This window comes from Onychomys torridus, chromosome X (assembly GCF_903995425.1).
Source record: "Onychomys torridus chromosome X, mOncTor1.1, whole genome shotgun sequence".
Taxonomy (NCBI): domain Eukaryota; kingdom Metazoa; phylum Chordata; class Mammalia; order Rodentia; family Cricetidae; genus Onychomys; species Onychomys torridus.
The window spans coordinates 94,654,674-94,678,924 of NC_050466.1; the positions used below are offsets into that span (position 1 = coordinate 94,654,674).

The window sequence follows — 24,251 nt, forward strand, 5'->3', positions numbered from 1 at the left end:
GGTTTTTTAAGTCTTTGTCCAGCTTTAGCCTGGTGCTAACCATTTGGCTGAAGTGTATGCTCACATGGATGACAGTTGTGTCATTAGCCTTTTCTCACTGCACTCATTCAATGTAGATGACATATTGCTTCCTCTACACCTGGACCACTTGGCCAAGCTGCTGGGATTTGTAGTATCCTTAGAGCACAAACTTCATCGTCCTTTTAATGGGCATAGACAGAACATTATACTTCTGTCTCAGCTCTTTGGAAAGGGGAAAAACATGATCTTCCTCTAAATGTGAGCAAAGATACATTGAAATGCCATTTGCCATTATTTCTTCGGTCAGAAGTCACAAAGGGATTGAACTTCATTTTGGTGGATGTAGATCCAGTGATCCCTCACTTTAGATATATAAACTTATACTCAACTTTTCTTTTTGTCAATTGCAAAGTAGGGATAACAATGCCTAAGTTAAAAGATTTGAATTCACATAGGTGAGAGCATACAACATATGTGAAAACATGTATACAAAAGTCTAAGCCTAGATATTTATGACAATCCCTTCTAATTATCTATTTTAAAATATTTTAAAGACTTACCTTTATTTATACATAAATGTGTGTATCTTTGTATGGAAATATGCATGTGAGTGCAAGTGGCCATGGAGACCAGAAGAGTGGTCAGAGCCCTTGAAGCTGGAGTTAGAGGCACTTGTGAGTTACCACATATAGGTTCTGGGGACTGAACTTGGGTCTTCATCAAGAGTAGTAAGTGCTCCTAACCACTAAGCCATCTCATAAGTCTCTTTAAAAACTTTTAATCTTTATTTCACTTACTCTGTGTGTGTGTGACATATATATGTGAATGTTGGAACATGCCCCCGCGTGTATGTATGTGGAGGACAGAGAACAACTTTGAAAAGTTTGTTTTGTTCCCTCCGTAATTTCTTGGAGCTGAACTTAGGTTGGTTGTGAGGCTTGCATAGCAAGTGCTTATGTCTGCTCGCCATTCTGTCCTCTAAATGAACATTTAAGTTATTGTCTTTATAACTTGGTACGATGTCTAACCTATGGCCTCAGTATCAGAGAGTCAGAATTTGTTCGAGGCCAAATTTATTGAGAATTGTGTTGCTAATAGTTCTTCTAGATATAGAAGAATTGTGGAGTTCTGTGTTCCTTATTTTTCTCCATAGTTAGTAACCCTGGAATCATCAAAATGAAGTTTTTACTTTAAGACTATCACTTATTAACCAGTGTTCATGTTTATAAATGAAGAAAATATTCATTATTAGTAAGGAAATGTATGTCAGTAGCTAGGTAGAATGTGTGATTTTGACACTGGTTTTCTTTAAACAGGGTTGAGCTTTATTTTGTTTTGCACGGCTCTAACTGTAAATGAATAACCAAAGCGCATGTCTTTCTTCTAAAGGGCTACAATAGAAGCATCTCACGAACAGAAACCATAATACGCTTTGCTTTCCAAGCCTCTATTACAGTTCTGTGTATCGCATGTCCCTGTTCACTGGGACTAGCCACTCCAACTGCTGTGATGGTGGGCACAGGAGTTGGTGCTCAGAATGGGATACTTATCAAAGGTGGGGAGCCACTGGAGATGGCTCACAAGGTAAGAGTCTCCAGAACTAAAAATTGCACTCTCCAAACTTACACTTGCACCGCTATTGAGAAATAAGGTTCTTAGTTCTTTGCATGTAGTTCCTAGGCTGAGCTCTTCTGGGACTACCTTGAGGATTGAAGTAGAAAGCTGTGATGTTGATTCTCCTTCAGATTTGCCTTAGTTATGTAAGATCTCTAATCATACTCCCTCAGCCATTCCCTCACAGCAGACCCGGAATGGAGAAGCTGTAGTTCAAACCCAAGTCTCCAGTACTTGCCTTGGAAAATCTGCCAGGGCTTCCCAGGGTTCTGACTCTATGGGAGCTGCACCTGCCATGGCAGTGCCTTTACTGCCACCAGCTGGCAGTTTGCAGTTATGACTTCAACTGCAGCCATGCTCCCACTAATACAATCTCATCACAGTGAAATATAGATGCATGGAGGCTACAGAACACATGGCTTAGAACAAATCTGCAACCTTCAATAGCTAGCGCATACACACACACACACCTATACAGGCTAGGACTTTTTAAAACGTGTATGGGTACATTGCCTCCATGTACCACATGCCTGCAGAGGCTAGAAGACAGTATTGGATCCCCATGGTACTGAAGTAGTAAACAGTTGTGAGCTGCCATGTATTTGGAACCAAACTTGGGGCCCTCTGGAAGAGCAGCTAGTGTCCCTAACCACTAATCCATCTCTCCAGCCCTAAGGAATTTTTTAAAGATTAGTTTTTATTTTTATTCATATGTGTGGGTACCTGTGGGGCCAGAAGATGTGTCAGATCCCTTAGAACTAGAGTACAGGTTGTTGTGAGCTGCCCAACATGGGTGCTAGGAACTGAACTGGGGTCCTCTGCAAGATCACAAGTGCTTTAAACCACCGAGTCATCTCTCCAGTTCCCAGGCTAGTAATTTTTATAGAAAAAGAATTTGACATAATTTCAAACCTAAAGATAAGGTTGAGCACCTATCCAAAGAACAAGGACACTTCCTTATGTGACTATGGTATATTTATCAAAACCAATAAATTAATATTGACAATGATGTTGTCTTATCTGTAATTTCATGTTCTGTTTTCCTCTGTTCTTTCCATGAAACCCTTTATAGCAGTTTTTCTCTTGTCTAAAATGATGCTTTTGTTGTTGGTTATTTTTACTTTTTTTTATTCTTTGAGGGGCCCACCACCCAGCTCCCAAATAATCACACATAGAGACTTATTCTTTTTGTTTGTTTGTTTTTCGAGACAGGGTTTCTCTGTGTAGCTTTGCGCCTTTCCTGGATCTCACTCTGTAGTCCAGGCAGGCTGACCCTGAACTCACAAAGATCTGCCTGCCTCTGCCTCCCAAGTGCTGGGATTAAAGGCGTGAGGTGAGACTTAGTATTACTTATGAATGCCTGGCTGTAGTTTGGCTTTTTTCTTGCCAGCTTTTTTAACTTAAATTTTCCCATCATCCTTTTGCCCATGGGCTTTCCCCTTTTTCTATTTCTGTATTTTTCTTTCTTTCTTTCTTTCTTTCTTTCTTTCTTTCTTTCTTTCTTTCTTTCTTTCTTTCTTTCTTCCTCCATTGCTTGTTGTGTAGCTGGGTGGCTGGCCACTTGCATCCTCTTCCTTTTCTCACTCCTTCTTCTTTTCCTCCCAGATATCTCCTTCCATTTATTCTTTCTTCCCAGAAGCCCTTCCTATCCTTTCTTTTGCCTTGCTATTGGCTGTTCAGCTCTTTATTAGACCATCAGGTGTTTTAGACAGGCCAAGTAACACGGCTTCACAGAGTTAAACAAATGCAACATAAAAGAATGCAACACATCTTTGAATCATTAAACTAATGTTCCAGAGCATAAACAAATGTAACACATCTTAAAATAATCTACATTTCCCCCTTTTTGTCTAAATGAAAAGGAAGGTTTTAACTTTACCATAGCAAAACTATACACAACAAAAAGTCAAGTTAGAATTATGTTTACAATATTCTCTCCATTTGTAGTTAGCATATTCAGAGAAAATAATGCATTATCTATCCTAACTTAGTGAATCCAAAGTTTTATACCTAATTTTCTTTCTATCATAACTAAGGAAACTACAAGTCTTAACTATCGACTCTTCAACTACATCAAAGACCCAGAAGGGTGTAATATTACCTAACAATTGAGACATTTGGTTGCCTGGACAGTCACCCAAAATTCCTCTGCTACATTGGGGCATCCATCTTCAGCCTACAGGCCCGGAATATCTGGCAAACATTTCAGTGAAGCAGGAAATTTGAAGGACTGCCCTGCATTGTATTGGCAAAGTTTGTCAGTCACTTTCCTGTTTCCTGCAGAATATCTGGCAGACTCTTCTGTGAAGCAGGAATTTTGAAGGACTGTCCTGCCTTGGCAATGATCAACAGTCTTTTTCTTGTGTGTTCTGCATGTCCAGTGTGCACAGAACTCCATAAGGAGTTTCTTCAATGTCCATCATCTCTGTAGTAAATTGTGCTGCCAGGAGCAGATGTGTCTCATTGTCATGAAAAACCGCAAGTTAACAAAACATTTAAAATGCCATATTCTATAGGTCTTTCAATTATATGAAGACCATCTATCTGTTTAAAGTATAACTGTTTAACCTTGAAAACATACCTAATATGACTACCAATTTGATATTATAGATTAATCACCAACCTCATTTCTCATTATACATTGCATTTTTAAATGAACTGCATAAGCACAATACCCCAAACAAGAGTAAAAACATACATTCAGTATAACAAAAATAACTTTAAATTTGTATCAAAATACAGAATCCATGCCAGTGCAAAATATCATAGATTAATAGTTGTCTTTTTATCCTATATTCCTATATTCCCCTAAGTATAGCAAACATCCATTACCCACCAAATAACCAAAAACCTCCCATCCCCTTGTTGGGAATGTGGATATTGTATTCTCCAAACTGCTTCCTGCTGTCTGTGGATGAAGTAATTTTAGGGTTCCAGAGAAAATTTGAGATAATGATGAAGTCCTGGAAAGACCAGAAAAACCTTTGTTGATAGATATCACCTGTCACGTTTTAGGAGGTCTTCTTTGATCACACCAGATCAACATCCTTCCTGAAGGAATCCATAGCCTCTCATTTCCTATGGGAACAAAACTCTAAAGCATTTTTTATTTCCATTTGACAAATATATATTTTTACTTCTTTTTTAAAGTTAAGATAGCCCTAAAGTTTCTAGGTTGGTTCAGTTTTTCAGTTCAGTTCACAGACCCATGTCTACCAGCAGCTATATTTTGCTCAGCAACATTAAAAAAAATTCAAAATCAACACAATAACATTCAGGATCCAGACTCCCTGTGTATTTTCCATCATTACATGGCTTACTCTTTTTAATATTACTTTACTTCTCTCTTTAAAGACTACATTATTTTAAAACTATTTCTTTCTTTCTATGACTTATCCCATACTCTATTTATTTCTTTCTTAAGCCTACACACCTTGCAAAATACACTGGAACCTTTTTAGAAGTTTTTCCATCTGGATCTCTTTTACTGTGTATCTTTTAGCCTTTTTTGACCATGTGAGCAAACTTTAAACTGCTAAGCCACAGCTGGGTCCTCTGCACTATTCTATTGGCTGGCCCTGCCAACCCTAAAGCTCAAGTTCCTGTCGGAGGTGCATGACCAGAAACTGCATTCAACCTTCCTAGTTGTAGGAAGCTGGTACCTGTGCTGCCTTAGCTTGGCTTGTTTCTTGCCAGAAGTGGTTTTTACTTAGCTTGCCATTTCAATTTAGTGCTGCCAGCTGAACAGCAGCGCCTCTTAAAGGAGTCATGTTTTTTTCTTTTCTTTTTTTTTTCAGCTTTCTCAGGCCCTATGGAAATTCAAGAGTCCCACATTAGTATCCCAAAATGTAGTTGGTTGTTTTTTATTCTTTTGGCTCTTTGGATCCCTGCCACCCAGCTCCCAAATAAATCACACATGGAGGTGTATTCTTAATTATAAATTAAATGCCCAGCCTTAGCTTGGCTTGTTTCTTGCCAGCTTTTTTTTTTTTTTTTTTTTTTTTTTTTGGTTTTTCAGTAGCTTTGGAGGCTGTCCTGGAACTCACTTTGTAGATCAGGCTGGCCTCGAACTCACAGAGATCTGCCTGCCTCTGCCTCCTGAGTGCTGGGATTACAGGTGTGCGTCACCACCGCCTGGCTCTTCCCAGCTTTACTTAACTTTAAATTATCCCATCTACCTTTTGCCTCTGGGCTTTTACCTTTCTCCATCTCTGTATATCTTTTCTTTCCTTCTTATTCCTTAGCTGGCTGTGTGACTGAGTAGCTGGCCCCTATCGTCCACCTCCCCTTTTTCTCTTGCTCTTCCTTTATCTCCTAGAGTTCTCCTTCTATTTATTCTCTTTGCCTGCCAGCCCCACCTATCCTTTCTCCTCCCTTGTTATTCATTCAGCTCTTTATTTGACCAATCAGGTATTTTAGACAGGCACTGTAACACAGCTTCACAGAGTTAAACTGATGCAACATAAACAAATACAGCACATCTTTGCATCATTAAACAAATGTTCTGGAGCATAAACAAATGTAACACACCTTAAAATAATACTCTACATGCTTTGAATGTTATTCTTATCTTTTGTTTTGTTTTTTGAGACAGGGTTTCTCTGTGTAGCTTTTGAGCCTTTCCTGGACCTCACTCTATAGCCTAGGCTGAACTCAAATTTACAGAGATCTACCTGGCTCTGCCTCCTAAGTTCTGGGATTATAGGCATGAGCCACCACCACCCAGCTTATTCTTATCTTTCTTATATTGGTTCATTGGGCTGTTGAGTCTATAAGGTTCTCATTCTTAGTTTATGGTGAAGTAAGCATGGTCTCTCCAAATTCTTTCCTTTTCCTATGTGGCCTAACTTTCTCAAACTGCTTTCCTGAGCTTCCTTTTACCAGCCCAAGTTATTAACCAAGACCTAATCAAGTCAAGCAATCCATCTGGGTTCCCTTCAGCCTAACATTTACATTTTCTTTTAGTCATCTACTGTCTACCCAGATTTCTCCAATAGATCTATAATTCATTAGTATTGAAAGCCTTTGTGTTTTCCCTAGATGCACCAGTGGCATCTCCTAATTACCTATTAACAGCCAACCCATAACTAACAGCTCTAGTTGTTTAACATAAATTCACAGACATTTAAAACTTAACTGTTGGGTAGGGAAATTGGTTGCTACAAGAATATTTTTTAATATGTCTTTTGTTCACCCAGAGATGATCAGTTGACGAAGTTGTGAAGCCAAAGGCCAGTTTATTAAAAAATGAACTTTTGTTTCTCATTTCTGGGAAGATAATGTCATGTGGATACATTGTATTTTTATCTTTTCTCCAGGTAAAGGTAGTAGTATTTGATAAGACTGGAACAATTACCCATGGAACCCCAGTAGTGAATCAAGTAAAGGTTCTAGTGGAAAGTAACAGGATACCACGCAATAAGATCCTGGCCATTGTGGGAACTGCGGAAAGTAACAGCGAACATCCTTTAGGAGCAGCTATAACCAAATACTGCAAGCAGGTATAATTTTATATTTCATATTCATGTTGTCATTTCATAGAGGCATGATGCAGACCAAATCTGGACTGACTTTTGACTATGATTTTTGTATATGATGAGTATGAGGATAAAGAGAATTGTATTTTCTTACTTAATTAAATATGTTGGGGCTGGGAATGTAGCTCAGTTGGTATAGTGCTTGCTTAGATGCTTGAGGCCCAGGGTTTGATACCCAGCACCAATAAAGTGAGCATGTTGGCCCATGACTTTAATCTAAGAATTTAGGAGGTAGAAACAGGAAGTCAGAAGAAGTTCAAGGTCATCTTCATTGCATAGTAAATTTGAGGCCAGCCTAGACTGTATAAGACTTTGTCTTGCCAGGCGGTAGTGGCACACGCCTTTAATAATCCCAGCACTTGGGAGGCAAAAGTGGGTGGACCTCTGAGTTCGAGGCTGTGTGAGTTCCAGGAAAGGCTCCAAAGCTATACAGAGAAACCCTGTCTCAGAAAAACAAAAACAAAACCAAACAAACAAAAGAAATGAACTCTGATCTTACCACACAGTAACCCCTGTTTGACATAAAACATTAAAATAGAAGAAATATGTATTAGTCAGACAGTGGTGGCACATGACTTTAATCCCAGCACTCAGGAGGCAGACAGGTGGATCTCTGTGAGTTCCAGGCCAGTCTGGTCTACAGATCTAGTTCCAGGACAGCAAGAGCTATTCAAAAAATCCTAAATCAAACTACCTCCCCCACAAAAAAAATCTGTCAATGCAATTGCTAGGTCAAAGGATGCTTAAAATTTCATTTTTCATAACTATTACTAACATCCATACAAACGATTGTATCGGTTTGTACCTGCACCCAAAGTTTTGAATTCCTGTCTTCTCATATACTTACCAACACTGTTCTTTTAATTAAAAATTATTACACTATTTATTTAATTATTTGTTTATCTATTTATTGTGTTGTGTTTCTGTTTGTTAGGAGCTGGACACTGAAACCTTGGGTACCTGCACAGATTTCCAGGTTGTACCAGGCTGTGGTATTAGCTGTAAAGTCACCAATATTGAAGGTTTGCTACATAAGAGTAACTTGAAGGTAGAAGAAAATAACATTAAAAATGCATCCCTGGTTCAAATTGATGCAATTAATGAACAGTCATCAACTTCATCATCTATGATTATTGATGCTCATCTCTCAAGTAAGCTGACTTCTTTGTAGTAGTTTTTAGATTTTTGTAGATTTCTTTTGTTTCGCTTGAAATTTTCTTATTATTCTTTTTTTTAGTGAAAATAGAATCTTCTTTCATACAATACATCCTGACCACAGTTCCCCCCACCCCACCACTCCTTCCATCGGACCCTACCTCCCTCTACCCTGGATCAACACCTTCTCCAATTCCCATCAGAAAAGAGGAGGCCTCCAGGAGCAGCAACCAAACACAACAAAACAAAATACAATAAGACAAGGCAAAAGTCCCACACCAAAGCTGGACAGGGCAACCCAATGGGAGGAAGAGTCCCAAGAGCAGGCAAAAGAGTCAGACATATCTGCTCCTACAGTAGGAATCCCACAAAAACACCAAGCTAACAGCCCTAACAGATACATGACTTGGTGCCAGCCCATGCAAGCCCTGTGCTTGCTGCTTCAGTCTCTGTGAGCCCATATGAGCTCTGCTTAGTTGATTTAGTGGGCAGTATTCCCCTGGTGTCCTCCATTTCCTCTGACTCCTACAGTCTTTCTGACCCCACCTTGTGGGATTCCCTAAGCTCTGAGGGGAGGCACCCAATGAAGACCTCCAATTTATACTCTTGCCCTATATGATGTCTGGCTATAGGTCTTTGTATCTGCTCCCATCTGCTGCTGGAGGAAGCCTCTCTGACGACTGGACAAGGCACTGATCAATGAGTATAGCAGAATATCATTAGGAATCATTTCATTGATTCTTTTAGACTAGTCATGTTTAGTTCTACCCTAGGTCTCTGGGCTATCCAATTTCCTGTTCCTGGCCATCAAGCAGTGTTTGGCATGTGCTCCCTCTCCTAGAGTGGGCTTCAAGTTAAATAAGACATTAGCATATTATGCAGGCAGGATAAATTGTAGGTCAAAGGTTTTGTGGCTGGGTTGTTGTCCACATTTCTCTTTCAGTAGCCTGCAGAGTACCTTCCTGCACCAAAGAGACTAGGATGTAGGGATGAGGGCTCCATGCAGGCACCAGCTCAACTTCTCAATGTTCAATGAGCTGAGTGGATGCTGTCCTTGGCAATGGGGCCCCGCTGTCAGTTTTAAGAGAACAACCCTCTGTCCTAGCATCAGCCTGTGTTGTTTAGGGATCTCCATGGCACCCATTTAGCCAACGACTCAACCAAATGGAACCCAGTCCCACCACTGGAAGCCTTGCCTGGCTACAAGGGATGGCCAGTTTGGACTCCATATCCCCCATTGCCAAGAGTCCTTAGTAGGATCACCCTCATAGATTTCAGGAAGTTTCCACTGCACTAGGTTTGCACACCACACTCCAGCTGTTCCTAAATTCTAGCCATCTTTCCCCACACTCTCTCCTTCCATCCCATCTCCAACCAGCACCTGATCCTTCCCGCTTCTTTCCCCACCTGTTCTCAGTCCACCTACAAAATCTATTCTATTTCCCTTTCCCAAGGAGATCCATGCATTCTGCCTAAACCCCTCCTGTATACCTACCCTCTCTGGGAATATGGATTATAGCTTGGCTATCATTTATTTAACAGCCAATATCCACTTATAAGTGAATACATACCATATTTGTCTTTCTCGGTCTGACTTACCTCACTCAGGATGATTTTTTTCTAGTTCTATCCATTTGCCTCCAAATTTCATGCCATTTTTTAACAGCTAAGTAATAATGCTCCATTGTGTAAATATTGCACATTTTGTTTATCCATTCTTCTGTTGAGGGACATAGAGGTTGTTTCCAGTTTCTGGCTATTGTGAATAAAGAAAACCATAATGAACATAATTGAGCAAGTGTCCTTGTCACAGGATAGAGAGTCCTTTGGGTATATGCCCAAGAATCAGGTATAGCTGGGTCTTGAGGTAGATTGATTCTCAATTTTCTAAGGATCCCCCATATTGATTTCCATAGTGGCTGTACAAGTTTGCATTCCTACCAGCAATGGAGGAGAGTTCCCCTTGCTCCACATCCTTTCCAGCCTGAGCTGTCACTTGTGTTATTGATCTTAGCCATTCTGACAGGTATAAGATGGAATTTCAAAGTAGTTTTGATTTGCATTTCCCTGCCATTTGATTCTCAGCCATTTGAGATTCGTCTATTGAAATTCTCTGTTTAGATCTGTTCCCCATTTTAATTGGATTATTATTTTTTGATATCCATTTTCTTGAGTTTTTAAATATATTTTGGGTATTAGTTCTCTGTCAGATGTAGAGTTGATGAAAATCTTTTCCTGTTATATAGGCTGCCACTTGTGATAGTGTCCTTAGCCTTACAGAAGTTTTTCAGTTTCATGAGGTTTCATTTATTAATTGTTGATGTCAGTGCCTGTGCTATTAGTCTTCTGTTCAGGAAGTTGTTTCCTGTGCCAATGTTTTCAAAGCTATTCCCCACTTTCTCTTCTTTTTTTTGCGGGGGAGGTGTTTCAAGACAGTGTTTCTCTGTAGCTTTTGGAGCCTGTCCTGGACTAGCTCTATAGACCAGGCTGGCCTTGAACTCACAGAGATCCACCTGCCTCTGCCTCCCGAGTGCTGAGATTACCACTCTACCAGGTTCAGTGTGTCTGGTTTTATGATGAGGTGTTTGATCCACTTGGACTTGAATTTTGTTCTGGATGATAGATATGGATCTATTTACATTCTTCCACATGCCAACATCCATTTTGACCAGCACCATTTGGTGAAGATGCCTTTTTTCCAATGTATATTTCTGGCTTATTTATAAAAAATATCAGGTGTTCATAGGAGTGTGGATTTATGTCTGTGTCTGTAATTTGATTCCATTGATCAACATGTCTGTTTTTTTTCCAATACCAAAACCATGCAGTTTTTATTACTATTGTTTTGTATTACTACTTGAAATCAGGGATGGTGCTTCCTCCATCCTTAGGATTCCTTTAGCTATCCTGGGTTTCAGATGACTAATTATATATAACCTCAAGGTGTCGTATAAGAAAAATGGACAGCATGATTACATTTCATCCAATCCATTTTTACTGCAGGCCTTCTTATGATATCATTGTTACTCAGAAACATTTGCTAAGTGTGCTTAACTGACTTGTTTTTTGTTTTGGTTTTTGTTTTGATTTTGGTTTTGGTTTTTCAAGACAGAATTTCTCTGTGTAGTTTTGGTGCATGTCCTGTATCTCACTCTGTAGACCAGGCTGGCCTTGAACGCACAGATATCCACCTGGCTCTGCCTCCTGAGTGCTGGGATTAAAGGCATGCACTACCACTGCATGGTTTAGTTAGGGTTTTTATTGCTGTGAAGAGACACCATGACTGTGGTAACATTTATAAATGTTTTATATATAAATATAAAAATTGTTTATAAAAAATATAAAAATGTTTATAAACATTTATAAAGCAAACATTTATTTGAGGGAGCTCACTTACAGTTTCAGAGTTTCAGTCTATTTTCATCATGGCGGGGAGCATAGCAGCATGCGGGCAGACATGGTGCTGTAGGAGTAGCTGAGAGTTCTACATCTTACAGGCAACAGGAAGTCGACTGAGACCCTGGGCAGTATCTTAAACATATGAAACCTCAAAGCCCACACCCCACAGTGACACACTTCCTCCAACAAGGCCATACCTACTCCAACAAAGCCGTACCTCTTAATAGTGCCACTTCCTATGAGATTATGGGGACTAATTACATTCAAACTACTACAACAACTAATGACTCTAGGGTGATGAAAATAAGTCTGAGCTGTTCTTCTATGATCTTTCTCTTATTTCTTTCCATAGCTGGTTGAAATTGTACATCTTTCACAAAATCTTGTGGTCCTCCTCTTTCTCTTATGTGCAGATTACCTTATTTATCCCATAGTATTTTAGAGTTCTCAGGCAGTGTTCATTGTTTTTGTTTGTCTGTTTCCCCAGATGGTCATTACTTTTACATGAGAGGAGATATTCCTCATCTTGCTAACAAGTATCTTTTTCTCTTCTCTAGATCCTACCCTCTCTGAATTCCTCAGGGGCTTCCCTCTGTTATGGCCCCTTGATTCTTTACATTCCATGTCTCTTCCTGGAGCAGTGTCTCTAAAACATATAAACACTTCTTCCATCACTCTGTTTCCCTGAACCTTCAAGACAGAGTAGTCTAGACTTGTTGAATTCACTGACTTACTCCAGAGGCATGCATCAGTTCATTATAAACCCACTCCTGCTCCATTCACACTATAAAACAGTCTCTTATGACTGGGGTCCCCAAAGCCCACTCCAGTGCTTGCTCCCCACTCTGCATTCTGCATGACCTCACAGGGCAGCTGAGGATATTGGTTGTGCATTCCTCCAAAACCTCCTTTATCCTCTGAATGCATGTCGGTTATCTCTGGATTCTTCTTTCCCCTCCTTGGGCATTCCTTCTCATTTTTCTTTGTGTTAGATATCCTCAATGATTTACTTGGTCTTTGACGTTCTTCTCATTTTCCATTCTCTCCTCTATACAATGTCATTCATACCCATCTCTTATTTCTTTTGTTTTGAGTGTTGAGATTAAAGCTATGTGCCTCCTGGCTTCCTACCACTTATTTCATCACCTACAGGTTTTCATTACTACTCCAAATTCTGTATCTCTGGTGGAAGTGTATTTCTTGGGTGTCATGTTGTCAATCAACCATGATCTACTTACCTAAGTGTTCCCAAACCTCCTCAGCCATTTGTGCCCAAGTGATTTTGCTAAAATGCAAATCTGATCATACTACCTTCTGACCTATGACTTTATTTTAGTGGTTTATTGTCTGTCTTGTTTGTTTGTTTATTGTTTGTGGGGTTTTGCAGGGCTGGTTTTGAGACAGTGTTTCTCTGTGTAACAGCCCTGGCTGTCATTGAACTCACAGAGTTCTGTCTGCCTCCACCTCCAGAATGCTGGGATTGAAGGTGTATACTACCATGCCTGGCTCCTATTTTTGACTTTTTTTTTAATGAATGTGCTGGAAGCTGTGGATCACCCCCATAATAAGTTATTATTATGTCTGGTATAAAAGGCTCCCTTATATACTAGAGCCCTTCCATGGATCTTAATTAAGGAGCTGTGGTTTTTATTTGTTTGGTTTTAGATAAGTTCTCACTATGTACCCTTGGCTGCTCTAAAACAGTTCACTATGTCTACCAGGCTAGCCTCAAACTCACAGAGATCCAGTTACCTCTGCTTCCTGAGTGTCGGAAGGCATGCACACTGTCAGCGTCCTTGTTTTCATTGATCTTATTTGTTCAGGACTTTGGTGTCTGCTCTGCTCTGGTTGGTCTCTTGCCTTCCTCATTACTCATCTGTCTCCCCCTGATGCTCCACATGTGCTCTATGTTCTAGTGCTATTAGTTACCTACCTATAGTTCCTCCTCCAGACCTACCATTTATTCTTTTATTTTTGTCTTGAAAATTTTTCATATATTTTGATCCGTATTTCCCCTCCCACAACTCCTCCTAGACCCTCTCCATATCCCTACCCACTTAACTATATTCTTTCTCTCTTTCAAAAAACAAAAACACCAAAAAACACCAAAAAGAAACATCAAAGCAATAAGACAAAAAAATGCCCAAACCAAGCAAAATGAAACACAAAGTTCACATAAATACCATTGAGTTAATTTTGTGTTGGGAACAGGGCCTGCCCTAGAGTGTGGTTGATGTTTATACTGATGACACTTGTTTGGAGAAAACTGACTTTTCCTTTTGACAATGGGTAGCAACTGCAGATGGCTTCTTGGTTAAGAGTAGGACCCCATCTAGCTTGAACCTGTGCAGGTCTTGTGTATCCTGCCACAGTCTGAGTTCATATGTGCAAAGGTCTGTTATGTCTGGAAGGCTCTGTTTCCTTGGAACCATCCATCACCTTTGACTTTTAATATTTCTGTTTCCTCTTCTGCATAGATCCCTGAGCCTTGAGGGGAGGGTTTTGATAAAGACATTTAGGACTGAGTAGTCCAAAGTCTCCCACTCTCTGCATATTGTCCAGTTGTGGGTCTCTCTGTTAATTTCCATCTTCTGCAAGAAGCTTCTCTGATGTGGATTGAGTGAGGTGCTGACTGATCTATGGGTATTGAAGTATGTCATTAGGAGTCATTTTATTCCTGATTCTTTAGCGAAGTAATAACCTTAGCCTTTACCTCATCCATGATCTATCTAGTCTCAGGGTCTTGGCCACTTTAATAGTGCCAGGTATTGGTTCCATCTTATGGGGTAAACCTTTAAATCTGATCAAAAAGTGGTTAATTAAGTCACTCCCATAACACTTATACCACTGTTGCACTAGTATGTCTTACAGGCAGGTCACTGTTGCAGGTTGCAAGGTTTGTTGTTGAGTGGTGATATTAATGGCCTACTTTTCTTCGCCAGCAGCACGCATAGTTAGTACGTACCTTCTAGTACCCTGAACACTAGTCAGTAGGAGCGAAGCTTCTAGTTAAGCTCCAGATGGACTTTTCCATCTTCTATGACATAAGTAAGTGTTGTCTTCAGCAATAGGGCCTTACCAGTAGAGAGCAACAAATAATCTTGGTAGTAGCCTGTGGTATTTTGGGGGGGTGTTCCATGGGACCTCTTTATGGCATGCCATTTCCTACTTGTTATATCATTTCATTTACTGTTTTCTCCATGCAGTGGCCTCACCCACAAATACATCTACCTGTTGACTTATGCTTATCTTTCTAGACCTGACTTACATCTCTTTTTCAGTGATACATTTGCTGGCATACACTGATAGAAATACTTGCTCTTCTTAAATGATAGCTGTACTTGTCTATGGATGTAGTATCAAGTAACTGACATGTAGGAAATCACTCAATAGCTTTTTTGTTGAGTATCTACTGTGTGTTATAGACTGTTGACAGCATTTTAAATGATCATCAATGAGGGCCGAGGTGTAACTCAGTAGTACACCTCTCCAACAGTTTTCTTCTCCCCTTGAGCTTAGTGTGTGTGAGGCCCTGGGTTTGATCTCCATTTCAACTGAGAGAGGAGATGGGAGTTAGGAGCAAGAAAAGAAGCTGGCAGATGAGTTAGTGGGCTGTTTCCATAACCCAGGCAAAACATCAATGGCTCAGACCCATGTGGTAACAGTAGAGTTTATAAAACATGATCAAATTACAGCTGTGTCTTGAAGGGCAAGCTGAAAGATTTAATTACCAAATTAGATATATAGAATGTAAGTAAACAAGAGTCAATGGACTGGAGAGATGGCTCATCAGTTAAGAACATTGCTGCTCTTCTATAGGACACAGGTTCAATTCCGAGCACCCACATGGCAGCTCATAACTGGCTGTTAACTCAAGTCCCTGGGGATCTCATATGGGCACTGAATGCACATGATGTACACACATATATGCAGCCAAAACATATAACACATAAAAATGAATTAATTTTTAAAAATTAAAACACAAGCGTCAAAGTCATGCCAAAGTTAGTCATGTGCCCATTTAGATAGATGGACTTACCATTTAAATAGTATAAAGAAGACAAGAGGAATGATACTGGAGACAAGATCAGGAGTCCAGCTTTATAAAAGTTACATTTGGATGTCTGTTAGCTACCTAAGTAGAAATATCATATCAATGGAATATTAAGTAGGCAGTTTTCTACAGGGGCCTGAAGATCCAGGGGAAAAGACTGAATTAGAGAAAGAGTTTGGAGTCATTTGCTTTGTAATCTGTGGTATTGAGTACTATAGTCACTAGTTACATGTGATTATTTAATTTTGAGTTAATTAAAATGTACTTTCATGTAAAGTCCAGCTCTTTATCATTTTGGCCCTCAATAGCCACATGTGTTGGCTAGTGGCCGTCGAATCAAACAGCAGGTATAGAGCATTTCCATCATTGCTGGAACTTCTGTTCAAACCTCACTGGGTTTACTGAAGTAAAGGTCACTGGTGCATTGTGGGAATAGTTTATTGGAATAGTAGAGACTAAAGCTTTATTTAAGTGAGTTCACAAAAAAATGGGAAGTGGTGAATTAGAGACAGCTAGTAGGGAAAATACTTGTCTTGTGCACAGAAGCAGAGAAATGTGACAGCTAGAGCAGTAAGCTCGAGAGGTTTTTTCCGTTTTTAAAGACAGGACAATATGCACTAGAGGTTATAGAAAACTGATTATTCATGAAGAAGAGAAGATCTAGAATAGGCAAAGTGGGGGGACCTAGCATACAGGTAGAGAAAGAAGTGGCCTTCAGCAGAACAGGCTCTGCCTATAACAGAAGGAAAACAAGCTATGTACACCTAGGAGGCACAGGAGCTGGGGAGGTATGGCCATGAGGAAGTCCTCTTATGATTGCGGGGAGCATTTGCATCTCAGATGGGAATCGGGGAAGAAAAGTTAAGGGATTTGAAAGGAGAGGAGATTTCAAATAGTCATCTTGAAGAAATAATGAGTGGACTAGAGACATGCGGTCAAATATCTATCCCAACAGAACTAAAAGGCTCACTTAAAATTAGTGGTTACTGGTTATGAGACATCAACATATTTGCATATTTACATGTAGCCACATTAGCTACCGGTGCACAGTTAAGTGTTTGAATTGTGTTAGAGGGTCACAGGTAAAACCTCAGTAAGAAGGGAACCTCTGAACTAATACATTCTCATCTCCACTCCCCATCTTGCTGGAGACTGAACTTAGGCCTTCCTTCACTCATCCTAGGCAAGTACTCAGCCACTGAGTTATATCCTTGGCCCTTGAACAGTATGGTGGAATTTGCTATTTGGAAAGAAAGCTTAAGGAATTGAGTGATGGTAGCAACATGGGTTCAGAGGTATATGGAAGATCAGAATGTATTCCTGGAAAACTTGAAAAATCACTGTTACAGGTTATATTCTACCAAAAATGCACTATAGTGACTGAAGGTTAGGCAGGAAGAACTTGCCTCCTAAGATGGATTTAAAGGTTAAATAAGCTCACTAAATGGTTTTTCTATACTTCTAGATGCTGTTGATACTCATCAGTACAAAGTCCTCATTGGTAACCGGGAATGGATGATTAGAAATGGTCTTGTCATAAGTAGTGATGTAGACGATTCCATGATTGAACATGAAAGAAAAGGTCGGACTGCTGTATTGGTGACAATTGATGGTAAAGTTTCCCTGAAATACTCTATGACATAATTGTGATCTCAGTCATTACTTTATGTGTCTGTAGGACTTAAACTATGAGTTTTATTCCAAAGAGGCTTGAATAAATACAAAGTAAAATTAGCAAAATATGACTATTCTTAACTAAGGGTTTTCTTACCAACTGTTGTGGCACATGTACTTGGAGCCTGAGATTGGACAATCATGACTTTAAGGGCTACATGGAAAGACCCTATCTCAAGAAACATAACAATAACAAAAACCCAATTGTTGAAGACGAACCTGGGCTACATGAGACCCTGTCTAAAACAAAAACAAAATACCCAAATTTTTAAAAATATATTTATTTATTAAAATTTTTTAAAATTTTACATGCCAACCCCAATTCCTCCGCCTTCCCCTTCTCCCACCTCCTCACCTCCCCCATCCACTCCTCAGAGTGGGTAAGGCCTCCCATGGTAGTCAACAAAGTCTGGCATACCAAGCTGAAGGAGAGCCTAGCCCCTCTCCATTGTATCAAGGCTGAGCAAGGTATCCCACCACAGGGAATGGGCTCCAAAAAGCCAGTTCATACACCTGGGATAAGTCCTGGTCCTGCTGCCAGGGACCCCACAAACAGACCAAGCCACACAACTGTCACCCACATTCAGTGGGCCTAGTTCGTTCCCATGCAGGTTCTCAAGCTGTCAGTCCAGAGTCAGTGAGCTCCAACTAGCACGGGTCAGCTGTCTCTGTGGGTTTCCCCATCATGATCTTGATGACGACTACCACTACCACTACCACTACCACTACCACTACCACTACCACTACCACTACCATTACCTCTTCTTCTTCTTCTTCTTCTTCTTCTTCTTCTTCTTCTTCTTCTTCTTCTTCTTCTTCTTCTTCTTCTTCTCCTCCTCCTCCTCCTCCTCCTCCTCCTCCTCCTCCTCCTTCTCCTTCTCCTCCTCCTCCTCCTCCTCCTCCTCCTCCTCCTCCTCCTCCTCCTCCTCCTCCTTCTTGAATGACGAATGCCGCAAAACACCAAATTTTTTGAAAAGGCAAAACCATTAGGCAGAGCTCTGGGAACCCTTAGGAAGAGGGGGAGGAAGGAATGTAAGAGTCAGAGAGGTCAAGGACACAAGAAAACAGCCCAAAGAATCAACTAAGCAGACCTCACAGGGGCTCATAGAAAAGTATCATGTACCCCAAAATGGCTTTGAACTCACTATGTAGCCAAGAAAGACCTTGAACTTCTGATCCTCCTGTCTCTACCTCCAAAGTTCTGGGATTATAGGGGTGTGTGTGTGTGTGTGTGCGTGTGCGTGTGTATGTGTAGCACCACCACACCTGGTTTATGTGGTACTGGAGATTGACTCTAGGGCCTTGTGAATGCTAAGCAATCATTCTAACAATTGAATTGCATCCCCAACCTTGTAGTATTTCTAATGTGTAGCACATTTTTATATGTTAAAAAAATTGGGAGCGGGGTGCCCTATCACTCTCCTGACCTCATTCCCCTAAGACAGGGTCTCTCAATGAACCTGGAACTAGACTGACAGCCAGCAACCCCAGTGATCCTCCTGTCTCGACCCCACTGGCTGATATTAGGGTCACAGAATTTGAAGTTGAGTCCTCATGTTTATGTAACAAGTGCTCATATCCACTGAGCCATTCCTCCAGCCCCCTTACTTTTGTTTTTCAAGCAAGACAATTAGTACCTTTTGGTAATTTCCCCTAATATCAAATACCAGTTTTATCTCCACTCACCTATTAGTTTCTCATTCTGTTTGCTTTTAAATTAGCTAAAAAGTATTTGTGGCTATAGTTTTAAAGCCTAAGGGTGAGTGTCTTTTCACTTTTAGTGACATCTTTCTTTTCATTTTACTATTATTACCTTCATTAAATATTCATATTTATTGATTTTATTTTCCACAAATATGGAAGCTTATCACAGAACGTATGGTATAAAATCTATATGAATCAGAATGTTTTGAGTTAAACCAAGTCCTCAATGGCTCAACAAAATTCATTTCTTTCTGAACTTTATTCTACTGTGTTCTTCTTCTTTCACCATAATCTGTTTTTCTGCTGTTCCTGTATTAGATGAGCTGTGTGGCTTGATAGCCATTGCTGATACTGTGAAACCTGAGGCAGAGCTGGCTGTCCACATTCTGAAATCTATGGGCTTAGAAGTAGTTCTCATGACTGGAGACAACAGCAAAACAGCTCGGTCTATTGCTTCTCAGGTAATGAATTGGTTACTTATTATTGAGATGGGCACATGTGCTAACATCTCGAGAATTCTGAGTACACATTTTCTTTCTTCCGTGTAATTGCCGAGAAAGTCACCTGACCTATTGTTTGCATTATCTTCAAGTAGCTGTCCCTAACTGCTTAAAAACACTCAGCATGGTATGGTAGAAGGAACTTGTCTGTTACAGACGTAAGTGAAGAGGTATTCGCTTGGCTTGTGGGATGTTTGAGTGACTCTGCACACTGGTTTCTGGTGACGCTCCCTTTGAAATGATACAGTTTTCAGCAGTGCTGCCCGCCTTCAACATCGCCTGCTGTGAACACGCAGCAGCTGCATGCAGGTTCCTCTCTGATCCGTTGTGGATGCCACCAGCTGGACTCTTTCTTAACTGTACATGTTTCACCTGCAGAAATTTCCATTAGAATGCCTTCTCTCCTCTTCGAGTGTGTATACATACAGGGTGTGTGTGTGCATGCATGTGCCATAGAATGTAGGTCAGAGGACAAACTTGTGGGAGCTTGTTCTTTTCTTCACTGTATGGATTCTGGGGACTAAATTCAGGTTTTATCAGGCTTGATGGTAAATACCTTTACCCACTGAGCCATCTTGATGGCCCTCTTTTAGTAAATAACAAAAGGAATATGTGAGTACATTCTTCTGTAAGAATATTAAGGTTGGGGCTGCAGAGATGGCTCAGAGGTTAAGAGCACTGACTGCTCTCCCAGAGGTCCTGAGTTCAATTCCCAGCATCCACATGGTGGCTCACAGCCACCTATAATGAGATCTGATTCCCTGTTCTGGCCTGCAGGGATCCATGCAGACAGATACTGTATACATAATAAATTAATTTTAAAAAAAGAATATTGCCGGGTGGTGGTGGCACACACCTTTAATCCCAGCACTCGGGAGGCAGAGGCAGGTGGATCTCTGTGAATTTGAGGCCAGCCTGGTCTACAGAGTGAGATCCAGGAAAGGCGCAAAGCGGCACAGAGAAACCCTGTCTCAAAAAACCAAAAAAAAAAAAAAAAAAGAATATTAAGAATTTGTAAAGAATTTGTGTGTGCGTGCGTGCGTGTGTGTGTTTGTGTGTGTGCACAGAACTAGAGCAGGGATGAGAGGGGGATCTGTGGTTGATATGTAAAATGAATAAATAGTTTCTCAGTAAAGAAAAAAAGAATTGGTACCATTTCCACATTCTCTGTCAAGTTCTCCTCCCTTGCTTTTATGTATGTATATATACCTGTATACAGGTATGTAGTTCTGCTTTTTCAGCACTAATTGGATCATTTTATAGTTTATTCAGTAGTTTTTATATATAACAATATTTCCCAGCTCTTTTTTCATGTCTTCGCATGTAAAATTATTTTATTCCTTCTAGACTGCTGCATGAAATTCTATAGTATGGATAAATTATAATTTATGCTACCATTCCCCTAGTGGTGGACATTTAAGTGGTTTTGAATTTTCTGTTTTTATAAACAGACAATAATGAATATCCTTGACATCTTTGGACTTGAAAGAGTCTGTCCAGATACAATTAAAAGTTGATTTTCCAGAGCAGATGATGTGCACACTTTGAATGCTCTCCCCTGAAGACAGTGTCATTCTGAACATACCAACAGTACACAGGATCGCTTATTGGCTGGAGAGCTGGCTCAGCCACTAAGAGAACTAGCTGCTCTTGCAGAGGACCTAGGTTTGGTTCCTAATACCTATTAGTGGCTCACAACCATCTTTTTTTTCCCTCACAGCCATCTTTAACTCCAAATTCAGGACATCCAGTACCCTCTTCTGACCTCTGTGAGCACCAGGCACATGTCTGGTGTGCTTGCAAACATGCAGGCAAAACATTAAAAATAAATATTAAAAAGAATGCTCACTTCTCCACATTATCAATGGATATTTTCAGTCTTTTCAATGTAAACATTTAGCAGGTTAAAGTAAAATAACGGCTCATTATTCTAAGCTCAGTTTTGTGTATAGTGCTCAGTATTAGTTCCTGAACTGAATTGATTTCTTCACATAGGTTGGCATTACTAAGGTGTTTGCTGAAGTTCTACCTTCCCATAAAGTTGCTAAGGTGAAACAGCTTCAAGAGGAGGGAAAACGCGTAGCAATGGTAGGAGATGGAATCAACGATTCTCCAGCTCTGGCTATGGCAAACGTTGGAATTGCCATTGGCACAGGCACAGATGTAGCCATTGAAGCAGCTGATGTGGTTTTGATAAGGGTAAGTCCTGGAGGGGCAGTACTTACACACTAGAGTAGGTCCTGGTCTGAAAGCTGAGGAGCGCGACATTGCCTGACATGGTTAGTGGTAGTGCTGTAAGGCATACTGTGTAGTGATCCTGCATGGTATGTAAATGTTCAGTCCTTAGACTAGCACACAATCCTCTTCCACACTTGACTCAAGGCTTAGCAGTATCTGAAGTTTGTACTTAATTCACCTTGTATCCCAAGGTATATGTAATCCCCATTGTACACAGTGACAAGTAGAGAAGTTCCTAGTGTAGTCTCACTAATATCACCCATCTCTCTCTTCTCAGAATGACCTTCTGGATGTTGTGGCAAGTATTGACTTGTCAAGGAAGACAGTCAAGAGGATTCGAATCAATTTTGTCTTTGCTCTAATTTATAATCTGGTTGGAATTCCCATTGCTGCTGGTATGTGACTTTTAAACAGTTCTCACCTTTGTGGTTCAAGTCATTAGACACCTATCTTTAGAAGAATTAGATTTCGTTTTGACCTTAGCTTTGCATATATTCTGTTAATTTGGTGAGAGATGAAAAAAAACTTTCTCTGGGCAGTGGTGGTGCATGCCTGTAATCCCAGCACTCGGGAGGCAGAGGCAGGTGGATCTCTGTGAGTTCGAGGCCAGCCTGGGCTACAGAGTGAGCTCCAGGAAAGGCACCAAAGCTACAGAGAAACCCTGTCTTGGGGGAGGAGAACAGGCTTTGATACAAAACTAAAAATAAAAATAAAAGGACTGAGCAGTGGTGGTGCACACCTTTAATCCCAGCACTCAGGAGATAGAGACAGATAGATCTCTGTAAGTTTGAGGCCAACCTGGTCTACAGAGTAAGTTGCAGCACATCTAAGGCTACACAGAGAAACCCTGTCTCAAAAAAACAAACAAACAAATCTATTGAAACCAAATGTGTTTCGATATGGTAGCTCACATCTGTAATCCCAGCATTTGGGAGGCAAAGGCAGAGGATAGCAGCAAATTTAAGGCTAGCCTGGGCTACATAGTATGTTCCACGTGTCAGAGCTACCATAGCAAGACATTGTTTCAAAAAACATAAATTGATAGATGGGCAGATAGACTGACATATAAATTTTTAACTTAAAACAAAAACGTTGGGCCAGGTATGATGTTGCATGCCTAATTTAATCCCAACGTTTGGGAGACAGCACTTATAGTTCTCTGTGAGTTTGAGGCCAGCTAGGGCTTCATAGTGAGACCCTATCTCAAAAAAGGAAAATACACAGAGAAAAGAAAAGAAAAAGCACGTGTGTGTGTGTGTGTGTGTGTGTGTGTGTGTGTGTGTGTGTGTGACTTAGTAGAGGATGAGCTCCGGTATACTAGAGAACCACAGAATATCCACCTACAGCTATCAGGATGCAGCTGTTTCCCCTACCCCCGCCCCCCGGGATGCACTCTAGGGAATTTCTTAAACATGAGTAAATATGGACAAGAATATTCACAGCAGCACTCTACTAAGGAAAAATCGGCAGCAACACTATTCTCCGCAACCAAGAGGGTAAAATGCTGAAGAAATAAGAAAGTAAATTGTCCATGTGTGAGAAATGTGTTGGTAATTCATTTAGTACTGCCTACTCTGACCCAAACTTGTTTGCAGGAGTTTTTCTGCCCATTGGTTTGGTCCTGCAACCATGGATGGGATCCGCGGCAATGGCTGCCTCATCTGTTTCTGTAGTGCTTTCTTCCCTTTTCCTCAAACTGTAAGTACCATGGCTTGCTCATATTCTAACATCCAGTTTTTCTTAGTACGCTTGATTCTTGTATTGATGGGTGTACCCAAGTAAGTGTGTGTGTGTATGTGTGAGAATGTACATGTGTGCACGTGTGTGGAGGTCAGAGGTCAACATGGGGTGTCTTCTGTTTTTCTTTATATTTTGAGGCAGAGTCTCTGACTGAACCTAGGGCTCGGCAGTTCAGCTAGGCTGGAAACAAGTCCCCATGTTCTTCCTCCTTCACCTCACAATTATAGGCCATCACACCCAACTGTCATGTGGGTGCTGGGGATGCTAATTCGGGTTCCCATTCTTGTACAGCAATCATTCCATCTGCTGAGTCATCTTTCCAGACTCTTAAACAATTCTTAAGAATTATTAGGTAATAATTAATAAATATGTGTGTGTGTGTGTGTGGTGGTACACACTTGCATTCTCAGCACTCAGAGGAAGGGGCGAGAGAATCAAATTTTCCAGGCTAAGCTACATAGTAAAGACCCTGTCTCAAAACCAAAAGCAAAAGCTAAGTAGTTATCATTTTATGTAGTGGATGTATTACAGACATAAGCCCAGAAAGGGGTTAAGTATCATATACTAGCTTTGAGAAGTGGGAGTTTGGTTTCTGTGACACCATGAAGTCAATTC

The 24,251-nt window shown here is 40.5% G+C and overlaps 1 protein-coding gene across 2 annotated transcripts in view; it reads left to right on the forward strand.

Moving 5' to 3' along the window:
* Positions 1-24,251, forward strand: part of Atp7a (ATPase copper transporting alpha) — a 112,032-nt gene that overhangs the window by 84,764 nt on the left and 3,017 nt on the right. The window contains exons 15-22 of one of the 2 annotated variants that reach the window (XM_036175051.1): positions 1,411-1,605; positions 6,954-7,136; positions 8,107-8,323; positions 17,246-17,392; positions 19,477-19,619; positions 21,654-21,857; positions 22,174-22,291; positions 23,492-23,594. In XM_036175051.1, coding sequence (XP_036030944.1) covers positions 1,411-1,605; positions 6,954-7,136; positions 8,107-8,323; positions 17,246-17,392; positions 19,477-19,619; positions 21,654-21,857; positions 22,174-22,291; positions 23,492-23,594 — 1,310 coding nt within the window. The remainder of the gene's footprint in view (positions 1-1,410; positions 1,606-6,953; positions 7,137-8,106; positions 8,324-17,245; positions 17,393-19,476; positions 19,620-21,653; positions 21,858-22,173; positions 22,292-23,491; positions 23,595-24,251) is intronic. The other variant, XM_036175052.1, reaches the window with a different exon arrangement.